At 36.7% G+C, this 12,379-nt stretch overlaps 1 protein-coding gene across 1 annotated transcript in view; it reads right to left on the bottom strand.

Annotated features, from left to right (window-relative positions):
• Positions 1–12,379, bottom strand: part of SCN7A (sodium voltage-gated channel alpha subunit 7) — an 84,153-nt gene that overhangs the window by 40,565 nt on the left and 31,209 nt on the right. The window contains exons 7-10 of the mRNA XM_040229264.1: positions 9,602–9,808; positions 9,124–9,193; positions 6,252–6,393; positions 2,246–2,449 (exon numbers count right to left, since the gene is read on the bottom strand). Of these exons, the coding sequence (XP_040085198.1) occupies positions 2,246–2,449; positions 6,252–6,393; positions 9,124–9,193; positions 9,602–9,808 (623 nt within the window). The remainder of the gene's footprint in view (positions 1–2,245; positions 2,450–6,251; positions 6,394–9,123; positions 9,194–9,601; positions 9,809–12,379) is intronic.

Genomic DNA, 12,379 nt, shown 5'->3' on the forward strand with positions numbered 1-12,379 from the left:
ACATATGCAATTTCCCTGTAATTTCAACATAGGAATTAGAATTTGCTGAGTGTTACATCAGTCACCTAAAGAGTCCTCAGTATGTTCCATTTAAAGTTCTTCATTTGCCAGCATTTTCTTATGTGTAAAAAAGAAAAAGAAAATATATCTTGTAAAAATGACTTTTACTCTCATTTTCCCAGAAAACTTTTCCATGACAAAATGTTCTAGTACTCTTCCAGGAAAAGAAATCTTTCATAATTGAAAGACTTTATTTAAATCCAGAAAGAGTTTATGTGGTCCAGAATAGCCAAATGAATGGAGATATTGGGAAATTAGGAAATACTCTAAGTTCTTCACAGGCAGAGTTAATAGGGCATCTCATCTGAAATAAGAGAAGAATTATGCTCTTGGATATATCTGTGTGTAGCTCTTGCCATTTGAAATGCCACTTCAAAACAAATTATACATTCCACATATCATTTGGACTACAATCATTCAATCTGTAGGATCTCAGACTCATTTCTAGAGACCAAAAGCTTTGTAATTTATCTGTGACTTCCTCATGAGTGATATAATGGCTATACTCAGTAGCTTTTTTTGATTAATATATATGCTTTCTTCATACCGTCTACAATTGCTTCTTCTTTCAGGGGTATGCACTGACCTCATAGATATATGTATCTATCAATAACTTGTCATTTGGTATGATCCTACATTATGTCATTCAGGCCCTACTTTTTAGTGGAATGACTTTCCTTGAGTTTCTTCACTGATCACAATTTAATGAGAGAGCCAGTTAACAGAGAGTTATCATTTTCCCCTTTTGGTCCAGCTGAGGCCTTTGGGATTAATGAACTTCTTAGCCAGTCATATCACACATGCCAGAGTGAATCATGGCCCTTTTCCTCAATTTCTTTTTTTTAATCTTTTCTATATGAGGGATAACCAAGATACAGTTCTTTTCCATCCTTCGCTCCCTCAATCTGTCCTTTTTACATCTACTAGAAAATGTAGTTCAAATACTTCTTCCCATGTAGACAATCTTCATTAGCAAGTGTCAAGAGTGAAAATAGTAACAAACCCACTGGGATGGAAGAGAAGGCAAGGCATGGCTCCCTTCCCACAAGTGAGGGCCCTGTAACCAGGTCAGTGGATGGGAGCACTGGACTTGCTTGTGACCACTCTGGGCCGAGCACCTTCCAAAGGACAAACTCTGAGGCGGTGGGGCACCTCACAACACCGGGGAAGGGAGCAACACCTCAGAAGAGGCATGAGTGCCACCCCCCTCAGGCTGCTCTGGCCCCTGCCCACCGCACACCCAGACAGCTCTGGGGAGGGACACTAGGCGACGGAGCTAAGCCTAGGAAGAGGTGTGAGACAGCCAGGTCCTGTGGAATATAAGAAAGCTGCTTCTGGTTGTTTTCTCGGGTCCTGTTCTCCCTTTTTGCACACTTACAGCAGAATTTAAATTTTTTTAAAGACAATTTTCTATAACTTTAATATTACTTCTGCCAATACTTTTAGATTTATAGACCAGATCTTTTGCTATGAAGCTAAACATCTAAAAGTACATTCAAACAGAACACCAGGGTAACTGAAAATTAGAGTAAAACTGTATTGTTTTACTTATCATGAACTTAATTACTGCACAGATAAAATAACTTCTTATGCCACGATGGACGATGCATTTCCTCTTGAAAGAGTCAGAAAGTCATTTTTTTTTCTCTTTTTACAACTTCACTACTATACTTTGATCTTTGGTTTTAGTACTTTCTAGCTTCTAAATTGTGGAAGGTGCTATCACTTTTGAACTGAACACTGAAAATTTCCAAAGTCAATTCTAATGTGCTGCATGAAGTAAGTTTAAATTAATAAACTATGCCTGCATTGTGAGAAAAAAAAAGTGTACTGCATTATGAGAAGTTCAAATACATATATATATACCCATAGTTTATTATATATATAATATATATATATAGTGTATATATATATATGTGTATATATATATCCATAGTTTATTAGCAGTAGTAATATGCATTTTGGAACAAGAATATTGTATATATTAAATGACAAAAAAATGGTCACTCTTACCACATCACACTCAGAAAAGGATGTTATGTAGTAAAAGTGAGCTCTTTTACTAAAATCACTTATGACCTTATCATGTACCATACATAGATATTGAACATCTATTAGAACACATATGCTCCAAGACTTCAGAAGATACATTCTGACTCTAAACGAGCATTAAAAAAATCTATACCTCTGCTGTTATTTTTTCTTCTTGAAGTTCTGGTAAAGACTTCTGAAATTCCTGATCAACCGTAGCTTTTTCAGCAGCTGTCTGCTTTTCTCCTTCATAGGATATAGCAAGTAAGCCTAAGAACAAACTTGCCATATAAAAGGCAAACCAAAAACTTATCACCACAAAAAATATCATGTAGACCTTCCCAGAAGCATAAAGGATCTAAGGAGAGGTGGAAAAAAGACAGAGAGGAGATGTTATTTGTCTTACTGTGATCTCTTATTTTAAAATGAAAAAAAAAAAGAAATTTTGTTAGAATTTAGTTACAAGTGGAATGCAAGATAGTTAAAGTACCGGCTTTACCTGGAGAAATAAGCGAAAAGCTCTTTAACTTTAGACATATATGTAAGATACAAAATAATGGTACAAAACCAGGGAAGAATTTAGTAATTTAATTCAGGGTGAGCATTTGATGTTTTTGTCTTCATTAACAGATCAAACATAATGAAAGGAAAAAACTGTTATCTTTCAATAAAGAAAGCTGGATAGTCCAAATATGAATGACTGTTTTCTTTGCAATGGAATCTTTAAATATATGAAGTGTAATAAAGTCAAAGAATGAATGTCTGGATATTACTTTTCTTGGATCATTACTTTGGGGAAACATCAAAACAAAGTACAAAGTCATGTCTGTTCAAAGAGAGGAGGAACGGGAATATTTGATTATCTGTCAGGATATTTGCTTTCATGAAGAACCTCTAAACAAATCACACAAGAAAATCATATAATTCACATCTATTAAGTCATTTATGGATGTGCATGCATGCTTCCCTGGTGGCTGAGACAGTAAAGAATCCGTCTGCAATGCAGGAGGTATGGGTTCAATCCCTGGCTTGGGAAGATCCCCTGGAGGAGGGCATGGCAACCCACTCCAGTATTCTTGCCTGGAAAATCCTCATGGACAGAGGAATCTGGCAGGCTACAGTCCGCGGGGTCACAAACGGTCGGACAAGACGAGACACCAGGCACAGCACATGTGTGCTAAGTTGCTTCAGTCGTGTCTGACTCTGTGACCCTATGAACTGTATCCTGCCAGGTTGCTCTGTCCTGGGGATTCTCCAGACAAGAATACTGGAGTGGGTTGCCACGTCCTCTTCCAGGGGACCTTCCCAAGCCAGGGATCAAACCTGCATGTCTTATGTCTCCTGCATTGGCAGGCAGGTTCTTTACTACTAGTGCCACCTGGGAAACCCCATTTATGGATAGAAAAAAACAAAGTAGTAGATTTCTAAACCGAGCATCAACTGGCTTTTATTTCGAAATAATTACCTAAGATATATCAAAAAATTTAAACATTTATAAGTAGATATTACAAACCCAAAATATAGTCCACTGATCTATCCTCACTGATTACAAGTAGATGAACAAATATCAGGAAAACATATGGATATGGGAATAGTTTTCATTTTTAAGCATTCATTTGAATCAATAGACAAATATTACTTACAGAAAATATTGTGTTGATATGAGTTAAGAATGTTTACAAATTAACAGGAAGTTCTAACATTTAATCAGAAATAATTTCTTATTAATCTATAGTATGTTTTCCTTTAACAGTATTTTTAATAAACTCTATTATCCAAGTGAGTAAGCTATTTAAGATTTGGTTAAATATTTTCCCCACTAAATAGCTGTTATCAACAATACATTCAGAAGTCAGTATTAGATATCATGAGTATTGTAGGATATATACATTCATAATACTTTATGTTTATTATTTCCTTAATTCTATGTAAAACATTTACATTGTATTTGCCATGTTAAAAGGAGATGAAATTAGATAAAGATCTCATAGCTGTGAGGAAATGCCTGAATCCAAAATTTTTGCTCTTTCCACTAAATGAAGCTGATGGAGAATAAAAGCATACAATCTTATTAGAATGAAAAAGTGTGCAAATTCAAGTTTTATTGTATTTTAGCAGAAAAAGGGACTAATTATAGCCTGTTTACCATATATTTTTATGAAAATCAAATGAAACGATGTATGAGAAGATCTTAGCTCATGGCAAGTATGTGATAAACGTGAACTATGGTTGAATATAACTCTACTCCATGAGGACTGACAACCTGTTTTGTTCATTTCTGTACCAATGCTACATCAGAGTACTTGGATTAAATAATGCTTGTTTAATAAATGGGGAATGATATTCTCCAAAACACAAGCTGTATTCTTTGGGAATAACTGTTGAATGTACATAGTCTTAGTCGGTTCAATCGAGCAGTGCTGAGTAAAAACTTCAGTCCAAATCAAAGCAAACCTTATCTATACTAGTCAATAAAATCCTAGAGTGCAATAATGTCTTGAAAGACTCCAGAATCAGGGCACTCCCAGACTGATGTCTCATTTCCCTGGTGTGTGATGGGATTTCTTTTAAACCACTGCTAACAAGTAAATTAACTTATACACTTTGTAAGCTGTAAATAAAAGGCAAGACATTCACTATTATATATAAAGTAAACAATTCATAAATATTCACTTAAATTTTTTGTTTATTAAAATTTTATTAAGCATTTTTATATGTTAGATGCTGAGAACACAAAAATTAAAATAAAACAAAATACTTTTTAGATCGTTTGTCTCCTAGTGGGCAGAAATGCTGAACAAGCAAATATGAATGCAGAGACTACATCTTAAAGGGTGCTATGGACCACGCATTTGGATACTGAACTTCATCCTATAGACATTTGGGAATCACTGGAGGATTTTGAAGAGGATAACATGGTAAGATTATTTCAGAAATAAGAAGTTCCTAGGGTTGTGGAGGAGGCATGATACTTGTCAAAAAGTTTGACAAATAACAATATACTACTCTTTCAAAATTAGAAAAATATAGTTTGCATAAAGAAAACAATCACTTGTAATATTTTAAGTACTTCTACTAGAAATATAACTTTCCTACAAGCATGCTTGGTTACTTGATTTTCATTTAATAATATATTATGAATCTTTGTGCTAAAAATATATTACATTATTCTTATCATTATTAATGGCCTGTAAACACACACATATGCACATACACAACATAATTTATCAAATCAATCATAAAAAGTACAGTACACGTGTGTTTAAAAAGAGTATTCTTCAACTGCACATACTTTTGGAATTTAAAGTAATTATTTAACCTAATATATTTTGATATTAACTATGCTGCTAAAAAACACTGCATATTCCACTTTTCTTTTCTTAAAAGAAAAGCTGAATCTACATTTTTAATGAGTATATATTATATCCTTCTGAGAAACTATGGCACACAAATCAATTATGAAAGGAGGCTCAGAATTTTTATTTCAAGTCTCGTAACAATAAGCTTTCTGTTACTATAACTGGAGCATGACTGACTATCAAAAGAGGATGAGAAGAAATAGAAGAATTAAAAAGAAATAGTACATTGTAAGCATGAATAATTTTTAGTTTCAGCATGTGAATTCTTAGTTGCAATACACGGGGTTTCTTGACCAGGGATCAAATTGACTCCCCCTGAATTGGGAGCTCAGAGTCTTAGCCACTGGACCACCAGGGAAGTCCCAACAATTTCTTAACAGATGGTAATATCATAGGTTCAAATTTTTTGTCTGAAATTAGCACCTAGAAATGCTCTCTAGTTAATGTCAAATATATAAGACCACAGAGTAGTACAGTGATCTCTGGTAGATACATGTGTTTTAACTTTGGGGAAGGTATCTGCCTGCTTTGATCTTAGGGTCTTCATGTTAAAGCATATGCACATATTTAAACCCTGACCTTGTAGGATTGTTTCAAAGATTAAATAAGATACCAATGCATAAGAACACTGACGTGGGCTCAGTGTTTACATACAGTTTGACGTTGAATAATTCTATATTCTTCTGGCCTCAAATTCTTCTCCACACAAAAATTTAATAAAGTACATTACATTTGATCATTATTTTAGAAAGGAGGAACATGGCATCATCCTTACGTGCAGTGCAGATTCTGTGTTCTTACCTGGTGATAAAGTGCTTCAGGGTAATCCTGAGTCATTAACCGAAATAGAGCTAATAAGGCCCAGCCAAAGCTGTCAAAATTTGTGTAGCCATCATCAGGATTTACACCAGCTTTTACACACACATATCCTTCAGGACACTGACTAATTAAGATAAAGAAAAGAAAAACTGCTTACTCAGGTGACTTTTAGATCAAGGTTAAATCACAAATACAGAATATCTACCCATGAATAATAAAGGGCTCCCTCTTTCACGGGGCGTGGTTTTCTCCCAAACAATTCCCAGCGAAAAAATGTTGCATATGAGTTAGATTTTCAGCTGATATAAGTGAACAGCATTAATTAAACTAAAAGACAACAGGGCCTCACAAATGGTTTTTGCCAAGTCTTTGTTAAAGATTTCTTTACGACCCAAAATCAAAGTGAAAGTATAACTGGTGGAAAATGACATTGATAAAAATAAAACTGCAGTAGTTGAGAGTTTAATTTTTAAATGATCTCACCTCACAACCTTAGATACCATTATTTAAAGAGTGAGAAAACATTGTTCATCAATAATTTATAAACAGTAACAGCACTTTGGTAGAAAGATCAGATTAAATATTTATTTCATTTCCTTTCATGGAGTCTTCATAATTTTACCTACTGGGGTTTGGTTCTTGTGGTCCATTATGAAAGTAGTGGCCCAATAAATCATGCTTCCTCCCTCATCACCTCTCTGTAGTTCCCTCCCACATTATTGGAGCTTTGGCCATGTGACTTGCTTTCCATATATGCTAATGGCTAACAAATGTGATACAAATAGAGGTTTAAAAAGTACTTGTGTGTTGAGGCTTGCTAAACTGCTGACCTATAAGAATCTGAACAGATGAATTTTTGTTCTTGTTTTAAAACACTAACTTTTGGGACACTTTATCATACGGCAAAGTATAATGGCTGCAGGTGAAAGACTGACATTCTCTTCTGGCCTAGGTATACTATATCATTGTCATTCTGATTATCCATGACTTGGTATCTTGAACATGCATGTCACGTCAAATCTAGTTTGGAATGTCCACAGAAAGATTTAGCTCAAGTGGGATGGTGCAGATACAATGAGATGGATTCAAAATCTGGACTTGAAAATAGAGTGGGAGCCCAGCAGTAAAGGGGTAAAAAGGTTGAATAAGCAATAAAATGTCTAAATCACCTTGTATACACTGTTGCATCAGTCGTGTCTGACTATTTGTGACCCTATGGACTATAGCCTGCCAGGCTCCTTTCTCCATGGGATTCTCCAGGCAAGAATACTGGAGCAAGTTGCCATTTCCTACTCCAGGGGATCTTCCCGACCCAAGGATTGAACCAAGTTCTAATTGGCAGGCGAGTTCTTTACCACCAGTGCCACCTGAGAAGCCCCCTGTGTGTTTGTGTGTGTTAGTCACTCAGTCGTGTCCGACTCTATGCGACTCCGTCAAATGTAGCCTACCAGACTTCTCTGTCCATGGGATTCTTTGGGCAAGAATACTGGAGTGTATTGCCATGCCCTCCTCCAGGGATCGAACCCAGGTCTCCTGAAAGAGTGTCCGGTGGACTCTTATCATCCCAGCCACAAGAGAAGCCTCTGGGAAGCCCCCTAAATCACTTTACTACAACTAAACTACATAACTCATTCTCCTGCCCCTCTGTGCTTTTTCTCTATCTCTGGCCCAGAGCCTCTAAGAACTGAGTTTCAGATGGGTGCTAAGTCATTCCAACTGAGGAAAGCAACACAAGGAATTGAGCCATTGTACTGCTGAGAAGCACTCTATTTCAACTTTATCTCTTCATCTGAAATTATAAGAAAATAAGTTTTTCCAATAGTCATGTATGGATGTGAGAGTTGGACTATAAAGAAAGCTGAGCACCAGAGAATTGATGCTTTTGAAGTGTGGTGTTGGAGAAAACTCTTGAGAGTCCCTTGGACTGCCAGGAGATCCAACCAGTCCATCCTAAAAGAAATCAGTCCTGAATATTCATTAGAAGGACTCATGCTGAAGCTGAAACTCCAATACTTTGGCCACCTGATGCGAAGAACTAACTCATTAGAAAAGACCCTGATGCTGGGAAAGATAGAAGGCGGGGAGAAAAGGGGACGACAGAGGATGAGATGGTTGGATGGCATCACTGACTCGATGAACATGAGTTTGAACAAGCTCCAGAAGTTGGTGATGGACAGGGAGGCCTGGCGTGCTGCAGTGCATGGGGTCGCAGAGTCAGACATGACTGAGCGACTGAACTGAACTGAACTGAAGACTTGAGAGTTTTGTCATCTCACTGAAGAATTATTTTAAGTCCTATTGTTGTTTAGTCACTAAGTCGTTTCTGACTCTCTTGAGACTCCATGTAGCCCACTAGACTCCTCTGTTCACAATACTGGAGGGTTGCCATTTCCTCCTTCAGGGGATCTTCGCGACCCAGGGATCAAGCCAGCATCTCCTGCACTGCCAGATGGATTCTTTACCACTAAGCCACCAGGTACCCATAAGCTGCCGTAATTCTAAGAATTCGTTTCAAGGAAATTGAGACCAAGCAACCCTGGATCCGAAAATTAATCATACTTAAAACAATCAACACGAGGCTGGTCAGACCACGGATGACCAATTCCAAGATGACTGTCAGAACTGACTTGCTATTTTTGCATGTAGCTCCGTCCCTCTTGCCCCGATTGTCGGGGCAGACGGAGAGTCAGCCTTTGATCAACAGTCTACCCTCCCCTCTGTTGCTAGCGTCTAAAATAAAGCAAACTTCCCTTTTCACTAAATGGCCTCTTATTGGCTTTTGAGCAGTGAAGAGCCCAACTCCACTCTCCATTACAATACAGACTTGATAGAAGAAAACATTAATACCACTTACCTAGCATCTGATCTGTTGCCACAAAGAAGAGCATATCTTTCTCCTTCCAAATAATAAAAGTTTTCAGTTTCTAGAAAAATAGGAAAGACATGATATTTTGTATTTAATTTTGAGTGAACAGCATATCTAAAACCCAATTACATCTATACAGATGAACATCCTTCTCTACAGCAAGAAGGAAGGAGTTTGTAGCCTACCATTTTCTCTCAATCTAGAAAGCTTTGGTCATATTTATTTATTTTTGAAATGATAAAGTTTGTGAGTTTTAACAATTCCAAACTTAGGTTTCCCTGATATAACTGTCTGAAGACATGGAACTTTATCATCCTGATAAAGGAATATGATCCAAATTAGTACTTGAGCATTAGTACGTAAGTATTTACATGAAGATTGTTCTGAAGTTGAATTTGTTCAGAAATTGAAGGTTCAACATTTCTGTGAAGAACGCTTTTTGATATAGATGGCAAGGGAGTCTTACCTCGAATATAATATGGGTTTCCAGTTCTGTTATTCAGCATGTCAGTTTCATTTTCTTGGGGCCATCGCAAACATTTATGCTTCAGATTGCCCATGAAGAGCCCCATCCCAATTAGAGAAAATACACTCAGAAAAAAGAGAGTTAGGATAACGACCACAGTGAGTTTCTTCAAACAATGGATGAGTATCGCTACAAAAGACTTCATTCCTGAAAAGAGAAAGGTTTGTTTTTGGTAAAATAAAATACTTTAGTAAAGCAGCATTAGCAAACTTCTCCCATGGCGAATGCAGATGCCATTGAAATCAATAGCTTTGTGTTTTATAATTTCATTTATCATTACCTAGATCGGATAAATAAAACAAATAACATGCTAAACTTTGAGATTTATGTATTATTGCTAATTTATTACATCTGGCAATAATTCAGAGATACTTTAGTACTTTTACTTGTTTCTTTTTTACTACATAAAGAACAGGCCTCCTCTCTTGGTTACTATTTTTCATACTAATCACATTATTTATAAGCACAGGTAAAGGCACTGAGTTATAAATCAACATCAGTTGCAAATGTTGTTGAAAAAAGAAATAGTTTGAAATAGCAGTATTCTATACATTCTAAAGGAGATCAGTCCTGGGTGTTCTTCGGAAGGAATGATGCTAAAGCTGAAACTCCATTACTTTGGCCACCTCTAGTGAAGAGTTGACTCATTGGAAAAGACTCTGATGCTGGGAGGAATTGGGGGCAGGAGGAGAAGGGGACAACAGAGGATGAGATGGCTGGATGGCATCACCGACTCCATGGATGTGAGTTTGAGTGAACTCCGGGAGTTGGTGATGGACAGGGAGGCTTGGCATGCTGCAATTCATGGGGTCGCAAAGAATCGGACACGACTGAGCGATTGAACTGAACTGAACTGAACTGATACGTTTTTATTATCTTTTGATGAACTCAATTTTGCAGCTCATTAAATAAAACATGAAAAAATTTTATGAATAGAAATGGAATAACATACAACTGTGATTATATATCACTGTATTTATACCAGAATACTTGTTGATTAAGAATTCAACTTCAATGTTAGTTTCATTTATGGACACTCATTTTTCTAACTATTAATACATGCTCAATTCTGAAAATATGGAAAGCAAGAAAAAATAGCAAATACCCCATAATTACACTTCATAGATGAAACTACCTTAACTCTTCTTTCCTCCAATAATGGATGAAAATATACCAACTCCATGATGTTGAGCAAGTTACCAACAGTTTAATGTTTTTCTTTAATTATTTTTAAGAGAGAATAAATATACTTATTTCATACATCATTGTGAGAATTGAAAATCTATTTTTTTTTAAATGACATCCTCAGATGATTAGATTTCTTGAGCTTAATAGAAAAGTTATTAGAAAAGAGTGTCCTCAAATAAAACTAACTTTAAAATACTTGGGTTCAATCTCAAAAACAACAGAATGATCTCTATTTGTTTCCAAGGCAAACTATTCAATATCACAGTAATCCAAGTCTATTCCACAACCACTAAAGTTGAAGAAGCTGAAGTTGAATGGTTCTATGATGACCTAGAAGACCATCTAGAACTAATACCAAAAAAAGATGTCCTTTTCATCGTAGGGGACTGGAAAGCAAAGTAGGAAGTCAAGAGATATCTGGAGTAACAGGCAAGTTTGACCTTGGAGTACAAAATGAAGAAAAGCAAAGGCTAACAGAGTTTTGCCAAAAGAACACACTGATCATAGAAAACACCCTCTCCCAACAACACAAGAGATGACTCTACACATGGACACCACGAGATGGTCAACACCGAAATCAGATTGATTATATTCTTCACAGACAAATATGGAGACTATACAGTCAGCTAACAGACTGGTTCCAAATTGGGAAAGGAGTAGGTAAAGGCCGAATAGTGTCACCCTGCTTATTAACTTATATGCAGAGTATATCATGCATAATGCTGGGCTGGATGAAGCACAAGCTGGAATCAAGATTGCTGAGAGAAATATCAATAACCTCTGATATGTGGCAGATAGCACCCTTACAGCAGAAAGTGAAAATAAACTAAAGAGTCTCTTGATAAAAGAGAAAGAGGAGAGTGAAAAAAACTGGCTTAAAACTCAGCACTCAAAAAACTAAGATCATGGCATCCAATCCCATCACTTCATAGCAAATAGAAGAGGAAACAATGGAAACAGTGACAGACTTTATTTTGGGGGGCTCCAAAATCACTGCAGATGCTGACTGCAGCCATGAAAAGATGCTTGCTTCTTGGAAGAAAAGCTATGAGCAACCTAGACAACATATTAAAAAGCAGAGACATTACTAGTCCACAAAGGTTTGTCTAGTCAAAGCTATGGTTTTTCCCGTAGTTATGTATAGATGTGAGAGTTGGACCATAAAGAAGGCTGAGTGCTCAAGAACTGATGCTCTTGAACTGTGGTGTTGGAGAAGACTCTTGAGAGTCCCTTGGACTGCAAGGAGATCAAACCAGTCAATCCTAAAGAAAATCAGCCCTGAATATTCACTGGAAGGACTGATGCTGAAGCTGAAGCTGAAGCTTAAATACTTTGGACATATGATGCAAAGAATGGACTCATTGGAAAGGACCCTGATGCTGGGAAAGACTGAAAGCAGGAGGAGAAAATGACGATAGAGGATGAGACGGTTGGATGGCATCATGGACTCGATGGACAGGAGTTTGAACAAGCTCTGGGAGTAGGTCATGGACAGTAAAGCCTGGCACACTACCGTCCATTGATCACAAA

This window comes from Oryx dammah, unplaced genomic scaffold (assembly GCF_014754425.2).
Source record: "Oryx dammah isolate SB20612 unplaced genomic scaffold, SCBI_Odam_1.1 HiC_scaffold_27, whole genome shotgun sequence".
In the NCBI taxonomy this organism is placed as follows: domain Eukaryota; kingdom Metazoa; phylum Chordata; class Mammalia; order Artiodactyla; family Bovidae; genus Oryx; species Oryx dammah.